At 34.4% G+C, this 25,958-nt stretch overlaps 1 protein-coding gene across 4 annotated transcripts in view; it reads left to right on the top strand.

Moving 5' to 3' along the window:
• Window positions 1-25,958, top strand: part of CENPK (centromere protein K) — a 39,002-nt gene that overhangs the window by 6,627 nt on the left and 6,417 nt on the right. For all 4 annotated transcript variants that reach the window (XM_072826676.1, XM_072826673.1, XM_072826674.1 and 1 more), the window contains exons 3-9: window positions 2,172-2,318; window positions 5,012-5,068; window positions 9,656-9,728; window positions 13,143-13,189; window positions 24,653-24,735; window positions 24,832-24,930; window positions 25,253-25,379. In XM_072826676.1, coding sequence (XP_072682777.1) covers window positions 2,202-2,318; window positions 5,012-5,068; window positions 9,656-9,728; window positions 13,143-13,189; window positions 24,653-24,735; window positions 24,832-24,930; window positions 25,253-25,379 — 603 coding nt within the window. In that variant the 5' untranslated portion in view covers window positions 2,172-2,201. The remainder of the gene's footprint in view (window positions 1-2,171; window positions 2,319-5,011; window positions 5,069-9,655; window positions 9,729-13,142; window positions 13,190-24,652; window positions 24,736-24,831; window positions 24,931-25,252; window positions 25,380-25,958) is intronic.

Genomic DNA, 25,958 nt, shown 5'->3' with positions numbered 1-25,958 from the left:
ATCGTTATTGTTTCTTATGAAAGTTTTCATTATTGCTAGTCTGGATGAAAAATAACTCTTGTTTATTTTGTGATTTTTTAGTATATATATATATATATATATATTAAGATATATTTGAGAGAGAGAGAGAGTGTGTATGTGAGGTGGGAGGTGGGGGGCAGAGGGAGAGAGATAGAAACTTTAGCAGATTCTGCACTCAGTGTGGAGCCTGATGTGGAGTCAATCTCCTGACCCTGAGATCAGGACCGAGGTGGAAACTAAGAGAGTGCTGCTTGACTGACTTTGCCACCCACGCCCTGTTTGCATTGTTAATGGCTTATAAGTAAGGTTAAGAAATGTGTTTTTCTATATTGAAAAGATATTTCTCATTTTTTTAATTCCCCTCCTATGTCCTTTGCCCATTTCTATTGGAATGTTTTTGTTGTTTAGCTTTTTTATTGCAAAGTAACATACAGATTAAAAAACCTACTTAAATATAAATTTTATAAATTATTATGAGGTAAATGCCTTTATCACCATGCAGATCAAGAAATAAAACTTTGATATTCACTCACAAGTCTCTCATTTGGCACAAAATAGTCATAGTTCTCTCCCCTGCCTTCTCTCTCTCCCTCCCTCCAAAGGTAAGAGATGTCCTGACTCTTATGGTGATAACTTTTTTTAGTTTAGCTTTTTTTTTTTTTCCCTTTTTTCTTCTTTTGGATTGAGCAAGTTGGCTTTATTATTCCCACAGTGGTGTTTTAGTAAAGAGGTGTTAGATTAAATTTTGACTTTTATTTTTTATTATTTTTTTTAATTTTAAGTTTTAAATGATATCCTTGTCCATGCAGAAGTTTAAGAATTTTTGTAGAGATTTTATTTAGTTTTGTCAGAAATATTTTTCCAGGGCAGCCCTGGTGGCTCAGTGGTTTAGTGTACCTTTGGCCCAGGGTGTGATCCTGGAGTCCCAGGATCGAGTCCCACATTAGGCTCCGTGCATGGAGCCTGCTTCTCCCTCTGCCTGTGTCTCTGCCTCTCTCTCTGTGTCTCATGAGTAAATAAATAAAATCTTAAAAAAAAAAAGAAATATTTTTCCAGTCCAAGCAAAAAAAAAATGTCTCCATGTTTTCCTCATGTTCTGTTTTATCATTTCTGTTTTTGGATTTTTTGAGGAATGCTGGGGTAGTGTTAAGATTGAGGTATATATCTAGACTTACCCCCTATCCTCTGTCCCTGAATACTATGCAGTTAATTAAAAGGAATGAGTAAGTTCTTATAGAAGACCAAATTATACATGGAAAAAATAAAAGACAATTTGGTACATGAAATATCCTGATTTGGATTGTTCTTATATCCCTTTAATTTGACTTGCCTCCAGGACGCCTGGATGGCTCAGTTGGTTGAGTGTCTGCCTTCGGCTCAGGTCATGATCCTGGGGTTCTGGGATTGGAGCTGAATAGCGAGTCTTCTTCTCCCTTTCCCTGTCTCCCACCACCCTGGCTGGTGCTTTCTCTCACTATCTTTTTCTCTCTTTCTGAAATAACTAAAGTTAAAAAAAAAAAATTGCATTGCCACCTGTGTTTTATCATAGGTCCATAAATGTGTGAGTCTGAAAGGCTTTCTTTTTGTGTTCCATTGTTCAGTTTGCCTATCCATGTGCTAATTCCACGCTATAAGAATTAGTATAGTTTTATAATAAGTTTAACATCTGGTGGTAAAGCAAGTCTTCTCATCTTCTTCATGAGAGTCTTGGCTGTTTTGGCCCCTTACCTTTCCATAATAAACTTTAGAATTAGCTTGTCACATGCCACAAAAACAAACAAAAGGTTTTAGAGTTTTGATTAAGATTTAATAGATCAACTTGAGGGAATTAACATCTTTACAGTATTGAGTTCTTCAGTCTGGACATGACATATCTCCTCTAAGTTATCTAAAACCTCTCTGTTGGTAAGTCTGATTAAACGGTATAAAACTTAAGTTCCACATGATTATAAATATTTTGGTGGAGTGGATTATTCTGATTTGCATTCAGTGTTGTGGGATAGACATCTTTAATAAAAATAAAATTCCATGGTATGGAGGGATTTTTGCCGATTTTGTTCACTGTTACATGTATAGTTCCTAGGTGAGTATCTGGCAAGTAATAGGTGTTCAACACGTATTGTTAAATAAATAAATATTTTTTACTTCAGTTTTTCTTACAAGGCTAAGAATTATTAGGCATGTCAGTGAATCAGCAAGATCTAGATCCAGACAGCACTACAGATATGGAAGACATTACAGATGCTGAAGAAAAACTTATTAAAGAATGTGAAGAACTGTGGAAAGATATGGAAGGAGTAAGTACCAAGAAATAAAAGTGATATATGTATTAATTACTGTAAGATTTATTTTTTTAATTACTGTAAGATTTAAAATCTATTTCAATAGTAGACTCAAGAAAAGTAATTATGTTGGTTCCTAAAAGCCATTATATTATATGATAAATATTTATATAGCTTTTAGACCTGTAAGCATTTATTCAATAAACTTTATGCCAGATGAGCTATAGAAAGAGGAGAAATTATGACAGTCCCAGCGCTCAAGGAGATTATCATTTAATAGATGCAGTAGCCGTTATATTATATTAAATGATAATTTATAAGTGGAAATAATAATTTTCTAAAAAGATTTATTTATTTATTTGATAGAGGACTAATAGAGGAAGGGGGGAGGGAAAGGAAGACAGAGAATCCTCAAGCAGACTCCCCATTGAGAGAGGAGCCTGAGTGTGGCTTGGCTTGATCCCAGCACTCTGAGATCATGAGATGAGCTGAAACCAAGAGTGAGATGCTTAACCAAGTGAGCTATCCAGGTGCCCCAATACGAGCAGAAATAATAATTTTATGGAGGAAAGCAAGACAGGGAAGAAACTAGGAAGTGCTTGGGCAGGGATAATGTAATTTTACATAATGGGGTTATTTAAGGTCATTGATAAGTTGACAACTGAGCAAAAACCATGAAAGAGATAAGGAAGTGAGACATGAGGATATTTAGAGAAAGAGGTTGCATGAGATGCATAGTTTGGGAAAATTACTTGGTGGTTTTGAAGAAAATGGAATATAGGAGACTTAGACTACAGGTAGAAAGAGCACTTAAGAGGCCCTAGTACTAGTTTTGATAAGAAGTACCAAAGGGCTAAATCCTATCCTAGCAAATAGCAGGATTCAAGAGACACTAAGGAGGTAGAACCTAAAGAACTTGACATTTAATTGTGATATGGTGGAAAATTATGGATACTTTCAGGTTTCTCATTTGGGCCACTACGAGGTTGGTAAGGTTCATTCCCTAAGATAGAGAATAGAGAAGTGGAGAGAACATGTAATTATGGAGTTTGAGTGAAAATATGAGTTAAGTTAGAAAATGTCTTTGAAATATATGTACATTTTCTGAATTAGTGAGATATAATCATTTCTGATAAAATATAGTATGTTGATAAAAGTTTTTTCTACTTAAAATAGCGTAGTATATGATACAGGCCATAGACTTTGCATCCCACTCTTTTTTTCTTTTTTAAGATTTTATATATTTATTTTTGAAAGAGAGAAAGGCAGGGGGAGAAACAGGCTCCATGTAGGGAGCCCAATGTGGGACTCGATCCCAGGACTCCAGGATCACACTCTGAGCCAAAAGCAGATGCTCAACCACTGAGGCACCCAGGTGTCCCCGCATCCCATTCTTCACAGTAAAATTTTAGATCAGGCAGGTTATTGATTTTCTTTTTTTCCTTTTTTAAAATTATTTTTTAATATAAATCCTTGATATTCTATATTTGTGTATTTTCAACATAATGTGTATAATTGGTTTTTTTTTTTTTTTAGTATTTTTTCAGTATAGGAATTGGAATTTAAAAATGACAAATTTTAGGGATCCCTGGGTGGCGCAGCGGTTTGGCGCCTGCCTTTGGCCCAGGGCACGATCCTGGAGACCCGGGATCGAATCCCACGTCAGGCTCCCGGGGCATGGAGTCTGCTTCTCCCTCTGCCTATGTCTCTGTCTCTCTCTCTCTCTCTGTGTGTGTGTGACTATCATAAGTAAATAAAAATTAAAAAAAAAAAACACAACAAATTTTAGGGGGTGCCTGGGTGGCATAGTTGATTAAGCATCCAACTCATGTTGAGCTTTGAACTCAGCTTGGAGTCTGCTGGGATTCTCTCTCCCCTCTCCCTCTGCCCCAGCCCTCACACTCTCTCAAATAAATACATCTTTATTTTTTTGTTTTTTTTTTTTTAATTTTTAATTTTTTTTTTTTAATTTGAGAGAGAGGGAGTGTGAGAGAGAGAAAGATCACAAGCAGGGGAAGGGGTAAAGGATCTGAGCAGGGAGCCTGATGTGGGACTTGATCTCAGGGTCCTGGGATTGTGACCTGAGCTGAAGGCAGAAGCTTAACCGATTGAGCCACCTACCTTAGACACCTATACGTAAATTAAAAAAAAAAAAAAAAATTTTTTTTTTTTGTAAAATGATAGCATACTAGAAATAAGCACACAAGTAAAATTTAAATTATCCATATTTTCAATCATGTATAATCACTATTAATAGTTGTGAGTTTTTAAAGGTGGCATAGAAACAGTGTCTCCTGAAGGCTTTGTTTTCTTATGATCTTAACTATATTGCTACCTCTTCCATTATTTTTCTATAGTACTTTTCTTCTTATTCTCTTATTTCCTATTTTTCCATTATCTAGTTTCTAATTCACCATACCTATTTTATATTTTCTTTTTCCTTATTTCTTATGATCATTTTTTTGTTCTATATAGAATCTAGTATCTACGTCTACTTTTGATATGTTCATCTCGGGACCTGTTTGGTAACCCTCCTAATCCACTTGCTTAGAAAGTGAGGAACATAAACTCTTCTCGTGTATCAGTTATTTGTATTTATTATTTTAAATAAATATTAAATTGACTTGTATAAAAAAGGGAAAGGGAATTATCTGTTATATATAAAAGCTTCAAGTGTGTAACTTGTTTTATTTACTTTTTAAATCAAGTGTCAGAAAAAATTATCACTTGTTGGAACTGAGACACTCACTGATTCAAATGCTCAGGTATGAATCCTTTTTTTCTTCCTAAAAATAGGTAAGTTTAACTCATTTTGGTTTGGATAATATTATTCATCCATATTAAACCCACATATGATAGCTTTGTTGATACCTGTATGCTTAATCACTTGGAAAATTCTCTATTTTCTGACTTAGGGAAGTATTCTAAATACTTTTTGAATAAACTATTATAAATAAATAAGAATATTTTCATTATCTTTTAACAGTTACACATGTTTAACTGTTTAGTCAGTAAATGTAAATCAGATAACACCTTGTTAAAAATTTGAACACATACTGTCCTACTTTGTGTTAAGATTAGTAGCCAGTTTTTTACTGTATGTGGACCCTTAATTGATTTTACTGTATGCTGAAATAAAGGATTAAGATATCCATTTTAATAAACAAAGATCTGTGGAATTGGTTTAAGAATATACCAATGGATCATTGCAACAGATTAAAAAGTTTAAATATGGCAAAGATGGTAGTTCCAGTTTGTGGGAAAAGGATGAATTAGTTAATAAATGATAGTGGTACAATTAGTTATCCATTTGGGAGAAAACCAAATTAGACCTCTGTCTGTTTTTTTTTTTTTTTTTTTTAGAATTTATTTATTTATTCATGAGAGATACAGAGAGAGGCTGAGACACAGGCAGAGGGAGAAGCAGGCTCCATGCAGGGAGCCCGATGCGGGACTCGATCCTGGGTCTCCAGGATCAGGCCCTGGGCTGAAGGCGGCGCCAAACCGCTGAGCTACCCGGGCTGCCCAAGACCTCTGTCTTTCATTATATATACATATATTCTAGATGGATTGTCATAAAAATCTTAAAAGTCAGGAGACTTTGTGCAGTCTAGGGACAGGGCAAACTTCTTAGCTAATAGTAGATAACTAGATATTATAAAAGACAACATATATTTGACCATATGAAGAATTTAAAATGTTTTAGTGTTAATTTTAAGAACAAAGTCAAATACACAAATAATTCTAAAGTAAATTCTTAAAACTGGTAGTAGAATGTCAGACGACGTAAGAACCAATTGAAGGTACTCTTGAGTTCCAAATCCCACAGTTTACATTTAAAAATTGGTTCAATTTGTTATAAGGGCAGCAAGTGAGGAAGGTGTATGCTTGTGTCTGCTGCCAGCAAGCTGCAGTTGGGGGTTCGTGTTCTTCATGGTGTGTTACACAGAGAGCAGCAGACAAGTGAACTCAGAAGCAGAGAAGAAGCCATCAGTTCGTGGAGTGGGGTGTAATGCAGAAGCTTTTTTGAGGGCTTTTGTATTTCTTCCACTCCTTTTCATTAAGACTGGAATCAAGCTTACATGTAGCTATTAGAAATTTAAATTTCCTTTTAGTGCTACTCAGTGTAAATGTGTCTAATTTGAAAAATAAGTTATGAAAAATAAAGATTTAGGCACTGTTCCAGAAAAACACAAATTTAACATCATTTGAACAAGAAAAGGAATAATGGCCTTGATTGATTATAACAATATGAGAAAATGAGAATCTATGAGCATAATAATACTGAATGAGAATGAGAGAGAAAAAGAAGGGGAAAAAACTAATTTGTCATTTTTGAAAGTACCTATTATATCAGGTCTTTAGAAATTAGTGATGAAGGATGAAGCTATCTTTTAAAAAAACATTTTGCATCTATCAATAAAATAAAGTTCTCTTGTACTGGGTAAAACTGAATATTGTATTTGAAATAGGATTATATAGTAAATAAACTGTCATCTAGTTTTTTTGGGAAATGTGGTTCTTATATTAGAGAAACTAAGACCTACTGAATCAGAATCACTGGGCTCTGGGCCTATACATTTCTTGAATGATTTTCATGCAATGATCCAAACAAACAACTGGCTTTGCTGGAAGTGCTTATATAGCTGTAAAGAATCAGTATCCTTAGATAGTCAATAATCAGATTATCTAAGGAATCCCAAAGATTACTCCCAGGAGTAGTTCACAAGTCTCACAGTAACTCACAGGAGGACTCCTAAGACTCAGTACAGTTAGATTCATGGCTGAGATATATTATATTAAAAGGATACAGAGTAATCATCAAAGGGCAAAGGACCATGGGGTAAAGTCCAGAGGATATCAGACACAAGCTTTCAGGAGTTCTGTCTTATCAGAGTTTCACACAAGATGTGCTTAGTTGCCCCCAAAGGGTTGTGACAGTGTGAATTTTTTTTTTTTTTTTACCAGGGAACCCCATTAGAGATTCAGTGACCAAGGTGTTTTGTGGGGGCCAGTCACATAGGCACCCTCTGCCAAAATACCAGACTTCCAGAAGGAAAGCAGGTGCTCAGCTTAAGTTCTATTCTTTGTGAAAACAGTACAGACACAATGAGTCACTCTTAATAAGTTGGTGGGAACCATCTCAAAATACAAGTTCCCAGATACCAGCCAAGGGCCAGCCAGCTTTGTAAGCAGACCTTTTAAATAATCTCAAGGTTGCTTTAGTTACTCTTTTTTGCATACCTATTAGCTTTAAAATTTCAGTATTAAAACTCAATCCATTTTTAAAGCAAGAAGTTAGATATTTTAAATTAGAAAATGGAAAGAATTCTCAAATTTCACAGAAGTCACTTTAGAAATACTGCTGTTATTTTTTAGAAAGTATTGTTTAATTATTTGGCAGGTCAGAAATAATTTGGGTGTTTGCCTTAGATGGGCTTTGGGAAGGTAAGAGCTGTATGTCATCAGCATAGTATGAGGTTGAACCGTATGAAATTACTTTCTTTTAAAAGGTTAAAAAATTAATATTTATTTTATGCATTTCAATTTAGTATGTTCACAAAAAGTGTTACCAACTTATTGTGATGATAGTTTTGCCTAGTTTGGATACTACTTTTTAAGAATTTGTTATTTCTTCTTAGTTATAATTAGCATTTATGAAATCTCTTTATAGTTCACAACAGACTTTTTAAATTCATATTTAATATCTATAAGAAAATGATGTTAAATTCTCCTTTGGTAAAAATTTTAAATACCTGTAAATGCATTTTTATGTAATTATATAAAACTTTGAAATACACTAGATGTTTTTCCCTCTATTTAACAGTCAATGATGTGATACGGAGCAAGGTCTTTGAACCATCTGCTCTCTGTATCATAAAAATTGGTTAAGAAGCACCTGGGTAGCTCCCTCAATTAAGCATCCGACTCTTGATTTTGGCTCAGGTCATGATCTCAGGGTCATGAGATCAAGCCCTGAGTTGAGCTCATGCTCAACTGTCCCTCTGCTCCTCCCCGCTGTGTGCTTTCTCTTACTCAAATAGATAAATAAATAAAATCATTAAAAATATTACTTAGAAAGACAGTACTTGTTCTTTTAGTGTAAATATTAATACCCATTGCGTTTTTTATCTGGCTACCAATAAGTATATAGAGGTGATAAAAAATGTACTGAAATTTAACTTTAAATATACATAGACTTCAATTTATTTATTTATTATTATTATTATTTTAAATTTTATTTATTCATGAGAGACACAGAGACAGAGGCAGAGGGAGAAGCAGGCTCACTGCAGGGAGCCTGATGTGGGACTGGATCCCAGGACTCCAGGATCACACCCGGAGCCCAAGACAGACACACAACCACTGAGCCACCCAGGCGTCCCTAGACTTCAATCTAATAATCTAATCAGGCAGAGATTTATCACATAGATTTGTTAATTATCAAAATTACAATGATTAGATTGTATGAATTACAGTTAATATCAGGAACATACCATCTTAAACTGTTGTGTAGCAAAATTGATTTTTATAAATAACCTGTAGAACCAATCTCATTTTATAATTGTCTCTATATATGTATTTTTTAAAATTTTGGGGGGAATGCCTGAGTGTCTGCCTTTGGCTCAGGTCATGATCCCAGGGTCCTGGGACTGAGCCCTGAGTTGGACTTTCTGCTCAGCAGGGAGTCTGTTTCTCCTTCCCCCCCCTCCCCTGCTTGTTCTCTCTCTCTCTAATAAATAAATAATAATAAATTTTTTAAAAAGATTTTATTTATTTATTCATGAGAGACACACAGAGAGAAGCAGAGACATGGAGGGAGAAGCAGGCACCCTGTGTGGAGCCCGATGCAGGACTCAATCCCAGGACCTGAGCCAAAGACAGATGCTCAACCACTGAGCCACCCGGGTGCCCCTGAAGATTTTATTTTTAAGTAATCTGTACACCCAATGTGGGGCTCGAACTCACAGCCTCAGGGTCAAGAGGCCCATGCTCTACTGACTGAACCAGCTAGACACTCCTATATTTTTAAAGTAATATTAATTTAGGAAATAAAAGAAATATGCTTATATCCTTTTATTTTAGGTTGAGTGGTAAAGTAGAATTAATCATTTTTAAAGATTATATCATTTGTATAACAGGCAATTTATAAGCTATAATTAGTATGGTTTAAAGCAGAATTTTGTTTAGAGTGATAAATTTTTATAGTTTGGATGCCTATTATGTTAGCTATTTATGTTAGGAACTTGTGTTAAAATATTAAAAATGTCTATACTTTAATCTATGAGCATGTGTGAATATTCTGTAAGAAATAACTGTTTTATACTCTTGTTTTTTTTTTTTTTATATAGCTGTCATTATTAATTATGCAAGCTAAATGTTTGACTGCTGAACTCAGTCAATGGCAGAAAGAAAGTCCTGAAAGTAAGGTTCTTATTTTTAGGTTTATATTTCTGTAAACCTATTAGTGGCAATTTTTTTTTATTTTTATTTTTTAGTGGCAATTTAATGTAATGATTACAAGTATTACAAGATCCATTTAGCTTGGTTGCAATTGCCTAAGTTTTTCTTTCATTTATATACATAATTTTGTGCTTATTTTATTATTATAGGTAAATATATATTTGTGGCATTATAATAATCATAAGTTATGGAGACCTTATTATAACCATCATTTGATCCTTACAGACACTATCTTACCTGCTCAGTAGAAACTGTAAATCGTATCTTAATGAATGAAACTTAACTGGTAGAAGAGAAAAGTTATTTTCGATACTTAATTACATACGGACCACATAGATTGTATGTTGCCTCTTGACTTGTCCAGCAGGGGCCAGCTATATATTTGCCTTTTGTCAAGAAATAGAAAATGGCTTAAAAATCTATAGTTAAAATACCCAGCTAGGAAATACTTTTCTATTATGAAAGCTTACTTTTTCTGTGTCAAATATATGTATGTATTTGGTTTTTTATATCGACTGTGCCTCTTTCTTTTAGCATCTCACTTCTTTCTCCTGCCCATTTGCCTCCTTTAACTCCCCCCAATTCCCATTTTAGTTTTCTGTGTAGGATTATCGCTCTCTAATCCCAGTTGTTGAGATTCTTCTTTTCATTTTCTTTCTAGACAATTTCATCTACAGTCTTGATTTTAACTACTTTTTATATTTTAAATATATACATACTTTTTATATAATATATACAGTTCAATTAGATAGATATGTATGTCTATATATACATATAGACATATATATATACACATATATATATATATGTATATCGAATCTATCTGTATCTACCACTGTTCCACATTTTTACTACCACATTTTGGCATTTCTGATAGCTGTGTGTACACAGTTGTGTCTTTAATTTGCATTAAACTGTATATCCTGTTGCCTCCTCAGGATTACATTGAGCATCTCAAAGGCCTCGTACTGTGCTGTTAAAATTTGCTGTTCTGGGCAGTCCCAGTGGCGCAGCGGTTTAGCGCCGCCTGCAGCCCAGGGTGTGATCCTGGAGACACGGGATCAAGTCCCACGTCGGGCTCCCTGCATGAAGCCTGCTTCTCTCTCTGCCTGTGTCTCTGCTTCTCTCTCTCTCTCTGTGTCTCTCGTGAATAAATAAATAAAATCTTTAAAAAAAAATTTGCTGTTCTCTAGAGGACTGTGCTCAGCAATTTTTGCTTCCTACTCTACATGCTATTCTAAATTTTTTTTAATTTATTTTTTATTTTTTAAAGGTCTAACTTCATTCCTTTACATGTGTATTATCTAGCTTTCCCATTATTATTTGTTGAGAAAACTGTTCTTTCCCCCATTGAGTTGTCTTGGCACCCTCGTCAAAAATCATTTGACCATATAGTGAAGATTTATTTCTGGATTCTTTATTCTCTTCTATTGGTCTATATGTCTATTTCTATGCCAGCAGCACACTTTTTTGACTACTGTAGCCTTGTAGTAAATTTTGAAATTAGGAAATGTGAGACTTATTTGGCTATTTGGGTTCCTTTGATATTCCATGTGAATTTTAGGGTGGATTTTTTTCTATTTTCTACAAAAATACTGGGATTTTGATGGAAATTACATTGAAGCTGTTGGTCAGTTTGGGTAATATTGATGTTTAACGATATTAAGTCTTCTAATCCTTGAACATGGGATATTTTTATGTTTGTTGGTATCTTTAATTTTTTTCAGCCACATTTTATAGTTTCTGGCATACAAGTCTTTTGCCTCCTAGGTTAAATTTATTTCTAAGTATTTTATTTGTTTTGATGCTATGTATCAGGAAATTTTCAATTTTTATTTTTCTTATTATCATCATCCCTTATATACATGTTTTGTACTGATAACACCAAGCACACAGGCTGATCCGTAAGCCAAATACACCTTTTGCTTGGGGTTGCCAGTCCCATAGACTGCCACACTGAAAGGACTTAAAATATATTTATATTCTTAGAAGCTGCTATATTGTATGAGTTGAAATGATTGTGTGAATCAATAGGAAATACTACTCATGGCCACACTGGCCAAGAGGGAGATTATAACTTTATGTTCTTAGAATCCTTTTCATTTTTGTTGAAATGATTTGGTAGCCATCCTGGAGCTGCCAATAATCAGTTCTGATACAGGGCCTATGAAGCACATGTGGGAAGCTCTTTCCGGTCAGTTGTCTTGTCCCTCTAGAATAGCAGATAAATTAGAAAGTTTTCAGTAGCATATTATTTGAGAAATTTTAAATAGTACTTTATTAGGAAAAGTAAACAAAGTACAAAGATTGAACTTTTCTAAGTATAAGGATTTAATTTTGCTATACTGGGCAGTCCCAGTGGCTCGTCAGTTTAGCACCGCCTTCAGCCTAGGGCGTGATCCTGGATACCCGGGATCGAGTCCCATGTCACGCTCCCTGCATGGAGCCTGCTTCTCTCTCTCTCTCTCTGTGTCTCTCTCTCTCTCTCTCTCTGTGTCATGAATAAATAAATAAAATCTTAAAAAAATAATAATTTTGCTATACAAAATTAAACTGAAACGTTAGTTTATACTCATAAATTGGCAAAAATTTTAGAAGAGTTTATATTTTTTGGTGTTTCTTAATTGCTAATAGAATTTTTTTAGAAAAGAATCTGGCATTCTATTTTAAAATTAAAAATATGTATTTCCTTCTAGGAAATTCTGTTTCTGAAAATTTATCCCAAAGAAATAGAAGCACTAGCACGTAAAGACATATGTTAAAAAATTGCTTACACCATTATTGTTTTTTTGTGGCTAAAAGTTAGGTTCAGTCAGTATTAATATCACTACAATATGGTATGTTTATTCTGTAGAATATTTTGAAGTGATTTAAAATTATGAATTAGACTTACATAAGATGAATAGAAAGGATTTCCTTGGAGATTTTGTTTAGTGAAAATAAGAATAATGTGTATGATATCCCATTCTTTAAAACCAGCAATACCAAAATGAATAACCCTTGCATATATGAAACAGGTAATGTACAGGTACAATGTATTATTCATACCGCCTAGCATGGCTGTAATCAAGATGTACGTTATCTGTACATCTACATGTATATGCATAGGATCATATAATTACAGAGAGAAATATTTAAAGGACACAGTATAGATTATTAATTTTGTTTTTGAGGGATTAAAAAGACAAAAGGCATAAAACTAAAAAATGCATAAATGTCATGTTTGTCTAAAATTAAAGTTGGTTATATATGTATAAGATGTTAAAGAAGAAAATATAGAGGTATCTTAGAAATCAAAAAATCAAATTCTTTATTTTTGAGAGTTAAGAAAGCATATATATATATATATAATTTCGGTTTGTTTTGTTTCTGCAGTAATTTCACTGAATGAAGAAGTTCTAGTAACATTAGGAAAAGAGGAGGTAAGTCACTTAATGAATCTGTAGTAACCCTTATTAGCTTATAACTAGAAGTGTTTGGGATTCGTGACATAAATAGGATGAAACCACTTAAAAGCCATATAAATTTTTTATTTTGATTTTATGTTTTATTGAATGGAATATTTTAAATGGTTTGAATTTCATCTCACCAATTTGTATATCAGAACTCTTGTTAGCGTTTAGTATGTAAACTTTATTCTTAAATTTAATTTTCATTTGATTAAACTCTTCATAATAGGGATCCCTGGGTGGCGCAGCGGTTTGGCGCCTGCCTTTGGCCCAGGGTGCGATCCTGGAGACCCGGGATCGAATCCCACATCGGGCTCCCTGCATGGAGCCTGTTTCTCCCTCTGCCTATGTCTCTGCCTCTCTCTCTCTCTCTCTGTGTGACTATCATGAATAAATAAATAAAATCTTTAAAAAAAAAAAAATAAACTCTTCATAATAAAAGCAAAAGCATTAAACATAGTTAAATGATCATAATATTCACCTGTTCTCAGAATTTAACTTACATGTCAATAAACACATTTTTTAAAAGTGTAAGTCCAAGGATGCCTGGATGACTCAGTGGTTGAGCGTCTGCATTTGGCTCAGGTCATGATCCTGATCAAGTCTCACATCGGGCTTTCCACAGGGAGCCTGCTTCTCCCTCAGCCTGTGTCTCTGCCTCTCTCTCTGTGTCTCTCAGGAATAAATAAATAAAATCTTAAAAAAAAAAAAAGGTGTAAATCCATTAGGTCAAACAAATTTGTAAACAAGAATGTAAAATGCATGGAAGGAAATAAGTATCTGTGTGTCAAGAGACAGGACTGAAAAGAGATTATCTGCTCTACAGAGTTGAAAGAAGTCTTGGGATTTGAAGGAATCTGGTACTATAATATTCAAGGTTCAAGTCTGGAGCTAAAAACAAGATTTCTTTTACAGCAAAAGAATAGACTGTTAGACCTTTTCTTTTCTAATCAAGCAGCTAACTTTTTACCCAAACACTTGGGAAACTGGTGGTATAGGATATGGAGACATTAAACTATTGAGGTTCTGGACGCAAGAATACCAGATTGGGTGTTTAGTAGGATTGGTGTGCAAGTCAAAAGTCAGAAAGATCAAGTTAATATGTTTATACTATGTGGTAGGAGTACCACCTCCTTCCCCTGTTCTTTCTCTGGAAGTCTTGTAATCTAGTATAAAATAGTCTCAGACTGGAGATAAAAGAATCTTCTCTGGAAAATCTAAATGGCTTAAGAAAAAAAGATCTATAAATGTTAATATACAGGATTCCCATTGAAAAAGCAAGGTTGGTGTACATCAAAAAATGCCATTCATAAACAAGGTTTTAAGTATTTTTGAGTTTTTTTTTTTAATTTTTATTTATTTATGATAGTCACACAGAGAGAGAGAGAGAGAGAGAGAGAGAGAGAGAGGCAGAGACACAGGCAGAGGGAGAAGCAGGCTCCATGCACCGGGAGCCTGACGTGGGATTCGATCCTGGGTCTCCAGGATCGCGCCCTGGGCCAAAGGCAGGCGCCAAACCGCTGTGCCACCCAGGGATCCCTATTTTTGAGTTTTAAACATAAGTGGGCAGCTAGTTGTCATGAGCATTTGTTGTGAATGCCTCCAAATGGAAAGGCAGAAACTCAAAACAACTGACTAAGATGAACTTTAAGGAAATAGAGACAATTCAGGGAACAAAGAATTTAATAAAAATATCTAACTCTTGATTTTGGCTCTCCTCCTGGTCACAGGATCATGAAATCTATCCCCTTGTTGGACTCCACACTCCGTGGAGAGTCTGCTTGAGATTCTCTCCTCCCTCTGTCCCTCCCCTTGCTTGTGCTCTCTTTTTCTCTCAAATAAATGAGTAAATCTTTGAAAAAAAATATTTATAACATAACAGAATGCCAACTTAAAAGAAGTACGACTTCATACTCCTAGTATGGCTATATAATCAAAAGACAGACAATGACAAGTACTGGTGGAGATGTGGAAAAATTAGAACATTGATAAACTACTCCTGGGAGTATAAAATGGTGCAGCCACTTTGGAAAACAGTCTGGTAGTACCTCAGAAGATAACAGAGTTACCATTTGAACCAGTATTTTCACTCCCAGCTATATACCCAAGAGAAGTGAAAATAAGTGTGTATCCACACAAAAACTTACACATGAGTGTTCATAGCAGCATTTTTTATAATGGCCAAAAAGAATAAACAACCCAAATGTCATCAGTGGATGAATGGATAAATAAATAGTATCTATCCAATGACATATTATTGTCTAAGAAAATGAAGTACTGATATACCATAATACAGGTGTATCTTGAAAACAGTATGCTAAATGAAAGAAGCCAGTCACAAAGGATTGCATATCGTATTCCATTTATATAAAAAGTCCATAATAGGCAAATTCATGGAGACAGAAAAAGTAGGTTGTTGCTGATTGGAGAGGAAGTGATGAATGACTGCTAATGGATACTGCTAACAGGTTTCCTTTTGGGATGATGAAAATATCCTAAAATAGATGGTGGTGATGTTTGGACAACTATACAAGTACACTAAAAATTAGTGAATTATGCACTTTAAGTGGTAACCTGTATGGTTTGTGAATTATATCTCAACGAAGGTGTTATTTTAAAAAGGACCAATCAGAGAATAAGAGCCTTTCTCATTGAAAACATGATACCTGAAATAAACACAAAAATGTAGGTAATTATAGTAATGGAAATTTCCTACAGAGTACAGATGGCAAAGAAAAGGAAAATTAGAATAATAGAACAATAAATAATATATGAACATTTTCCCAGAATGAAAGATTCGTATTCTTTTTTATGTTGAAAAGAGCCATCAAATTTTCAATATGAATTATAAATGATACATGACTTAATGATCCACTGTAAGTTTCCCTTTGGTAGCAGCCCTTAGACTATCAGCACTGATTTGAACTGGCTGAAATCCAAACTTGATGCAGTTCCAACATTGGTCTTAACATTCGGCTTTCATTTTAATTATTACTGATAAAAATAACAGAAATTGAACATTTAGCTTATTTCTCTTTCTCATTATTTCATATTTCCTTATGTATCCAGTTAGGCAACTGTCTTGAGAATTTTTTTCTGTCACTTCTAAATTCCTTTGACTATGTATCTACCTGTAATTATTGATCATGGTGTGGCTGTTGTCTTGTATCTTTGTTGACTGGTTAAACATTAGGTGCCAAATTCATCATTCTCTGCCCCATTATCCTTCTTTTTCCCACAGAGTGCTTTCATTGTGTTTTGGCGAGCCAGGGTCATTATAGCAAAATCCCACTTCTGATGCCAGCTGTTGTCAGGGTTTTCCCCAAGTCCACTCATTTTGTTGATGGGCTATGACTCGGAAAAGCTATACTCGGGCACCTGATTTACTCAATGGTTGAACATCTGCCTTTGGCTCAGGTCATGATCCTGAGGTCTTGAGATCGAGTTTGGGATCAAGTTCCGCATTGGGCTCCCCACAGGGAACCTGCTTCTCCCTCTGCCTGTGCCTCTGCCTCCCTCTCTGTGTCTCTCATGAATAAATCAATCTTAAAAAAAAAAAAAAGCAAAAAAAAAAAAAAAAAAGCTATACTCATAATTACAGTTTTTTACAGTGAGAAGACACAGATTAAAATGAGCAAGGGAAAACACACATAGGCTAAGCTTGTAGGAGTCCTTTCCCAGTGGAGTTGATGGATTTAGTTCTCCTTGCAGCTGAGTGTCACATGTGCAAAGTATTGTCAAAAAGGAACTTTTTGTTTGTTCGTTTGTTAGATAAGGAACCTCACCCCAGACTTCTTGTCTAGAGTTTTTATCAGTAGTCAGTCACCATGCATCAGGGGCCTCCTTGACTGAACTCACCTATTCACACTCCAGCCCTCCAGAGCAAAATTGCATTTACCAAAAATCACATAGTTAGAATAAACTCTCTAATCAAACTGGTACCAAGTATGTAAGGCTCCAGGCATACATAAACACTTTTTTTTTTTTTTTAAATAGCCTCCACACCCAAGTGGGGCTTGAAGTCACTGAACCATCCTGGCACCCCTACATAAACATTCTTATCAGACATATATTCCAGGGCCTCAGAGCTCATCCTTCAGGAGTCCACAAGGAACCTGACCTAAAGACAGGCCTTTCTTGGTAATGTGCATTTTGTGCCACCTTGCCTTGCTCAGGTAACTCCTGCACACTTATCTTTTTATTCTCTTAACAGTGTCTTTTAAAAAACATAAGTTTCCAGTTTGATTAATTGTGTTTTATCAAGTATTTTTTAAGGTTTGTGCTCAAATATAGGAATATTTGCCCAACTTAAGGTCACAAAGATTTCTTGAATGTTTTCTTTAAAAATTTCAAAGTTTTACATTTATGATTTATTTTGAATTAATGTTTTTATATGGAATGAGTTATTGATAAACTTTCCTTTCATATAAATACCAATTGTGGGTGTTCACAAATTGTTGAAAAAATTATTTTTTTTCTTTTGAATTTCCTTTGCATGTTTATTGAAAATTAATTGACTGACCATATATGTGTGGATCCATTTCGACTCCATTTGTTTTTCATTTTGGTTATTTCTCTTACTTTTTTCTGTCTTTCTGTCTTTATGTCAATTCCACATTGTTTTATTTACTGAAGTTTTAGAATTTTGAAATAAAATAGTATGAATTCTCTTTTTTGTTTTTTCTCAATATTGTTTTATATTTTCATATAGAGTTGGCTGATCATTCAGTCCTATAAAAAACTTACTAAATTTTGACTGAGATTGCCCAGATTCTGTAGTTTAATTTGAGGCGAATTGACATCTTTAACAGACTGAGTCTCAGTTCAGACCCATGAGCCCTGTATGATCTCTGTGTTTATGTAGGTCTCTGCTTATTTACAATTTTTTAAGACTTATCTCATCAGTGTTTTATAATTCATTATATCAAAGATTAGAAAAGAAAAAAAGACATTTGATCATCTTAGTGAATTCAGAAAGAATAAGTGACAAAATTCAATATTCTTGGTTTTTTAAAAAAATGTTTATTTAAGCAAACTACCCCAAACATGGGGCTCAAACTCATGACTTAAAGATTAAGAATCTTAAAAAAAAAAAAAAGAGTAAGAATCTCATGCTCTACTGATTGAGTGAGCCAGACATTCCATTTCATGATTATTTGACTTAGCAAAGTTGTAATAGAAGTATGCAGGTCTTCTACATTTTTGTCAAATTCATCCCTTTGGTATTTCATATTTTTAATCCTATGACAGTGGTATTTTTTAGTTGTCAATTATTGCTGCTACGTATAAATACAATTAATATTTGTACATTGATGTATTAGTATGATTAACCTCTTATTCTAGTGGCTTTGTGGATGCTGTAGGATTTTATAAATAGCTAGTCATGTCACTTGAGATCAGGGGCACATATTTATTCTTTTGCATTTGGATGGCTTTTATGTGATTTACTTACTTACTTACTTATTTATTTATTTATTTATTTATTTATTTATTTATGAGAGAGCGAGAGAGTAAGAGTACAATTGAGAAGAGCAGCAGGAGAGGGAGAGAGAATCTCCAGCAGACAGACTCCATGATGAGCAAGGAGCTGCACACGAGGGCTTGATCTCACAATCCTGAGATTGCAATCTGAGCTGAAACCAAGAGCCAGGCAATTAACTGTGCCAGCCAGGTGCCCCTGGATGCCTTTCATAGGTTTTCCTTGGCTTATTGTACTGTTCTAAAACACTTACGTTTTTTAAAAGATTTATTTGTGAGTGAGAGAGAGCATGCCCTAGCAGACAGGGAGAGAATCCCAAGTCGACTCCTTGCTGAGTGGAGTCTAACCACTCTGAGATAGTGACCTGAGCTGAAATTGAGTCATTCCCTTAACTAAGAGAGCCACTGAGATGCCCCTGGAACATTTAGTAATCTATATAATAAAAGTGGTGAGAATAGATATTTTTGCCTTGTTTCTGATCTAAGTGGATAGCATTTGCTCTTTTCATCAAGTATGATGTTAGCAGTAGGTTTTTCATAAGTGAAATTAAGTCGAAATTACTTAATTTTTTTTAAAGATTTTATTTATTTATTCATAGACACAGAAAGAGAGAGAGGCAGAGACACAGGCAGAGGGAGAAGCAGGCTCCGTGCAGGGAGCCTGATGTGGGACTCGATCCTGGGTCTCCAGGATCACACCGCAGGCTGCAGGTGGCGCCAAACCGCTGCGCCACTGGGGCTGCCCCGAAATTACTTCCCATTACAATTTATGAAGACCTTTTCTAAAATTAGGAATTTTTATTGAAATTTGTCATTTATTCTTTCTGAATTCATTAAGAAGATAATTTTTTTTCTATTTTACTCTGTTGATATAATAAATTACATTGACTTTTTAAAGCATGGAGCATTAGTTTCAGGTATACAATATAATGATTCAACAATCCTATATGTTTCTCAGTGCTTATTAAAATAAGAGCACTTTTAATCCCCTTTATCTATTTTCCCTATCCCTCTATACACCTCCTCTCTGGCAACCCATTTTATTCTCCACATTTAAGACTTCTTTTGTGTGTCTTTTTTTCTTTGTTCTTTTGTTTCTTAAATTCCATGTGTAGGTGAAATCATACGGCTGTAGTATTTCTCTTTCTGACTTATTTCACTTAGCATTATGCCCTCTAGATACATCCAGTGTTGTTGCAAATGGCAAGATGTCATTCTTTGTTATGGCTGAATAATATTCCATAGTACATATACAACCATATCTTTATCCATTCATCTATTGAAGGGCACTTGGGTTACTTTTGTTATCTTTGGTATTGTAAATGATGCTTCATTTAACATAAGGGTGCACATATCTTTTCAAATTAATGTTTTTGTTTTCTTTGGGTAAATACCTAGTTAGTGGAATTACTGGATCACATGGTAATTCTATTTTTAATTTTTTGAGGAACCTCCATACTGTTTTCCACAATGGCTGCATCAATCTCATTCTTACCAACAGTGCATAGGATTCCTTTTTCTTCACTTCCTTGCCAACACTTGTTATTTCTTTCTTTTTGATTTTAGCCATTCTGACAGACGTATAGTGATATCTCACTGTGGCTTTAATAATGCATTTCCCTGATGATTAGTGATGTTGAGAATCTTTTCATGTTTGTTGACCATCTTTATGTCCTCTTTTTTAAAGTTTTTATTATTTGAGAGAGAGAGAGTGAGTACCAGCAGGGGGGAGGGGCAGAGGGAGAGGGACAAGCATTCTCCTCACTGAATGGGGAGCCCAATGTGGGGCTCGATCCCTGGACCCCAGGATCATGATCTGAGCCAAAGGAGATGCTTAACCAATTGAGCCATCCAGGTATCCAGGTACCCCTGGTTATTCTCTTTGGAAAAAGTACTATTCAGGTCCTCTGCCCTGAATAGTAATTGGGTTATTTGTTTTTTGCTGGTACTGAGTTGTGTAAGTTCTTTATATAGTCAGATATGAGCCCTGTATCAGATACATCATTTGCAAGTATCTTCTCCCTTTCGGTAAGTTTTGTTTATAGTTTCTTTTTTATTTTGGTGTAGTCTCAATAGTTTCATTTTGCTTTTGTCTTCCTTATCAGAGGAGACTTAGCTAGAAAAATATTTCTGTAGCTAATGTCACAGAAATTACTGCCTGTATCTTCTTTCAGAAATTCTATGATTTTAGGTCTCACATCAAGGTCTTTTTTTTTTTTAAGATTTTTATTTATTCATGAAAGACACAGAGAAAGGCAGAGACATAGGCAGAGGGAGAAGTAGGCTCTCTTTGGGGAGCCCGATGTGGGACTCGATCCCAGGACCCCAGGATCACGACCTGAGCCAAAGGCAGATGCTCAACCAGTGAGCCACCCAGGTACCCCTCACATTAAGGCCTTTAATCCATTTTGAATTTATTTTGTGTATGGTATAAGAAAGTGGCCCAATTTCTTTCTTTCTTTCTTTTTTTTTTTCATTTAGCTGTCCTGTTGTCCCATCACCATTTGTTGAAAAAAACATCTTTTCCCCATTATATATATGCCAACTTTGTCATAGATTAATTGACCATAACAGAATGGATTTCCTTCTGGACTCTCTTCTGTTCCATTGATCAATGTATCTGTTTTTGTGCCAGTACCATACTGTTTTGATTACTGCAGCTTTGTAGTACATCTTGAAATCTGGGATTCTGAAGCCACCAGCTTTTGTTCTTTTTCAAGATGGCTTTGGCTATATGGGGTCTTTTGGGGTTCCATACAAATTTTAGAATTATTTGTCCTAGTTCTGTGAAAACTACTATTGGTATTTTGGTAGGGATTGTGTTAAATCTGCAGATTGCTCTGGGTAGTATAGACATTTAAAAAATAATTGGTTTGGGGACGCCTGGGTGGCTCAGTGGTTGAGCCTCTGCCTTTAGCTCAGGGCGTGATCCCGGAGTTCTGGAATCTGAATAAATAAATAAAATAAATAAATAAATAATAAATAAATAAATAAAATCTTAAAAAATAATAAAAAATATTGTTTTTTCCTGTCCATGAGCATGAAGTATCTTTATGTTTGTGTCATTTTCAGTTTCTTTCATCAGTGTTTTATAGTTTTTGGAGTATAGATCTTTCATCTCCTTGGTTAAGTTTATTCCTAGGTATTTTATTGTTTTTTTTGTGTGGTTATAAATGAGATTGTTTTCTTAATTTCTCTTTCTACTGCTTCATTTTTAGTTACAGAAATGCAATAGATTGCTGCATATTAATTTTATATCCTCTGACTATACTTGAATTCATTGACTTATTAGTACATTGATTCTTTAAAAATTTTATATTATCTGTTTAACCAGATGTATTCCTTAGATAAACCCTTTTTGCTATAATGTGTTAATCTTTTTTATTTATTGATAGATTTAATTTATTAAAATTTTATTAAGGTTTTTGCATCTGTGTTAATGGGAGATACTAGTTTGTGGTTTTCTTCTGACATCTTGGTCAGGCTTTGGTATCAAGCCTAACAGAATGAGTTGAGAAATATTCTCTCTTTAAAAGAGTTTGTATAGAATCCGTATGTATTCCTTAAATGTTTGCTAGAATGCACAGGTAAAGCCATCTGGGGCTAGACTTTTCTTTGTGGGAAAGTGTCTGGTCACAAACTGTTTTTCTTTTTTTTTTTTTTTTTTTTTTAATTTTTTTTTTTTTATTTATTTATGATAGTCACACACACAGAGAGAGAGAGAGAGAGAGAGGCAGAGACACAGGCAGAGGGAGAAGCAGGCTCCATGCACTGGGAGCCCGACGTGGGATTCGATCCCGGGTCTCCAGGATCGCGCCCTGGGCCAAAGGCAGGCGCTAAACCGCTGCGCCACCCAGGGATCCCACAAACTGTTTTTCTATAGCTAGTCAGTTTTTCTATTTTTCTCTGAAGAAGTGGCAGTTTGTGTCTTATAGTTTATCCATCTCATCTAATTTGTCAGATTTATTAATTTTGTTCATAGCATTCCCTCATCATTTTAATGTTCATAGCAAAGTCATCTCTATCGTTCCTGATGTTAGTAATTTTTATTCTTTTTTTCTCTTGTAATTAGTATGGCCAATCACGGTGACCTTCTCAGAGTCAGCTTTGGGTTTCATTGATTCCCCCCCGCCCAAAAAAAAAACCCCTCCTTCCAGGTTTCTTATTTTTCTGTCAGTTTTTTTAAAATCATTTTTTATTTAGTTTACTTTTGATTTTATCTGTTCTTCTTTCTTATGGTAGAAGCTGTCCTTAATTTGAGAGCTTTTGTCTGTCTTTCTTTCTTTCTTTCTTTCTTTCTTTCTTTCTTTCTTTCTTTTTTTTAATTTTATTTATTTGAAAGAGAGTTAGAGCATGAGCAGGGGGAAGGGCAGAGGGAGAAGCAGACTCCCTGCTGAGCAGGGAATTGGACTTAGGGCTTGATCCTAGGATCCTGAAATCATAACCTGAGCCGAAGTGATGCTTAAAGGATGGAGTCACCCAGGCAACCCTGGAGCTTTTTTTTTTTTTTAATATAAGCTTTTACTGCTGTAAATTCTCATCTGAGTACTGCTTTTGCTTCACCCCAGAAATTTTTATTTTGTTTTTACTTTCAAATAATTCATAAAAATTTCTTTTTTCTTATAGATTCTTCTTTGACTCATGGGTTATTTGGAAATGTGTTTTTAATATTTAAATATTTGCAGATTTTTCCAGTTACCTTTCTATTATTCATCTTTAATTCTTTTGTTCATATTTAATAACACTGGTTGCTTTGAAATCTTTGTACTTGATTTTTCTTTCCTCTTTGTATTACCTTTTCTCTGTTTCTGTTTTCCTCTCCTTCCAATTTCTTGACTTATGTATTTTTTAAAAATAAACCTACTTTATTTATACTAATTGTTTACTGATTATTTCACGCCCCCTTTTTCATGGTTATTATACATCTTTAAATTATCATGAATTTAGATGCATAAAAAGCTAATGGAAACTCTTGACATCAGAAGAGTGGAATACTTAGCTAATATGTTCTAGAAACAAAAAGATACTAGAAAAAAATCCAAATATTATTTTTTTTTTTTTTTTTTTTTAAAGATTTTATTTATTTATTCATGATAGTTACACAGAGAGAGACAGAGAGGCAGAGACACAGGCAGAGGGAGAAGCAGGCTCCATGCAGGGAGCCCGACGTGGGATTCGATCCCGGGTCTCCAGGATCGCGCCCCAGGCCAAAGGCAGGCGCCAAACCACTGCGCCACCCAGGGATCCCCCAAATATTATTTTAATTTGGTGTATCCACACAATCTTCTTTGATGTTCCTCAAATCACACATATTCTTGCCTCAGTGCCTTTGTACCTACAGTTTTCTCTTCATGGGACTTTTTTTTGCAGATTTTATCATGTTTTATCATGTCTTCTTAATCTGCTGCTATACTGTTTACCCGATCAGAAAAGTCTTTGCATATCATACTACTACCTAAAAGAGCTATTCCTGCTCTACGTGTCTGTGCTCCTATTTTGACATATTTTTTCTTCGTGATACTGATCACTCACTGGAGTTACTTATTTTTTTGTTTGGATTCTCCTCTTTGTTCATCTTTGAATTCCTGACTCCTTCAACAATGCCTGGTAGATCAATAAATATTTGTTGAATGAATGATAATCATTTGTGTCTGTTTTTGTATACTCCTTAGAAAAGAGACCTAATCTACTTGATTACTTAAAACTCACTGTTTGTTTTTCAATATGAAATTAAAACGTATTGCTCAAACTGTTTCTTATATTTTTGAATTTAACAAATGAAATATTACAAAGAACCTAGTACCTGCTGTATATTTCCTTTCAGACTTTCTGGTAGGCTTTCTTGCTCTTGATTTCTGAGTATCTATCTAAGTAAACAAATGTCAATTTCACTCTCATTCATAAATATAACTTTATAAGATTACAGACTAAGAATTAATTTGAATTATTTTGTCCTAGTTCCAAAAATTGAGAGTTGATCTTGAATTGGTACTCTCTACTGTTCAGTCAAAGAATGAAAAGTTAAAGGAAGACTTGGAAAGGTATAATTATATTATAATTATCTTTAATCACTGCTGTTTATTGAAGTGGCATTAATGTTTTATTTGGCTATTGTTGGTGTTTTTCCATGTTTAAAGGGAGCAACAGTGGCTGGATGAACAACAACAGATATTGGAATCTCTTAATGTACTACACAATAAATTGAAACAGCAGGTTGTGACATTTTCTGAATCAAGGTATTTGTATTCTAGGTTTTTGAAATAGGAAAAAGTTATTTTTTTATGTTGCATGAAATACATGAAAAGGGAAGTTTTATTAGAAATTATGAGTTTTACTGTATTTAACTTTTGCCAATTCTTAGTTATATTTTACTTTTGATTTGATATATAGTTTCCCTACAAGTTAAAGAATTCTGCTTCATAAAGCTAGTTATTTGTTTTGAACAAATGAAGTTTAAACAAAATATTTGATCAACTTTATGAGTTAGCATTTACATATACTTATATTTTGTGTATTTTATCAGTAAAATATTTCTTTTAATTTTTAAAATCTCTATAGAGTCTTTGATGAGCTGAACACTAAAATGCATGACATAAAAGAATATAAGGAGAAACTCTTGATTACCTTGGGTGAGTTTCTGGAAGATCATTTTCCTCTGCCTGATGGAAATGTTAAAAAGAAAAAGGTAAGTTTTAGAGAACATATTCATGTAGATATTTGTATATGAGATTGTAAGTTTTTTATACATTTTGAAGATACACAGAGATACATGTACAGAAATATTTCATCAGGGGATCCCTGGGTGGCTCAATGGTTTAGCACCCGCCTTTGGCCCAGGGCGTGATCCTGGAGACCTGGGATCGAGTACCGCGTCAGGCTCTCTGCATGGAGCCTGCTTCTCCCTCTGCCTGTGTCTCTGCTACTCTTGCTCGCTCTCTCTCTTTCTCCATGTCTATCATGAATAAATAAATCTTTAAAAAAAAAAGAAATATTCCATCATCACATTTAATATTGATTGAAAAATTAGAAGCAACTCAATTCAATAAAACCGGACTAAATGCATTTTTAAAATATTTATCAAATAAATAAATAAATAAATAAATAAATAAATAAATAAAATAAAATATTTATCCATATAATAGGGGAAAAAATACACCTTTTAAAATATATTGAACACTACCAAAAGAATTACTAAAATGCTTACAATATATTGTTAAATGGTTAAAACACAGCCACTTAAATTTTATGTCTGATTTATAACAAA

This window comes from Canis lupus, chromosome 5, assembly GCF_048164855.1.
Source record: "Canis lupus baileyi chromosome 5, mCanLup2.hap1, whole genome shotgun sequence".
Classification (NCBI taxonomy): Eukaryota; Metazoa; Chordata; class Mammalia; order Carnivora; family Canidae; genus Canis; species Canis lupus.
Note: the sequence above shows the minus strand (reverse complement) of the source record. Positions and strands in the feature narration are given on the sequence as shown.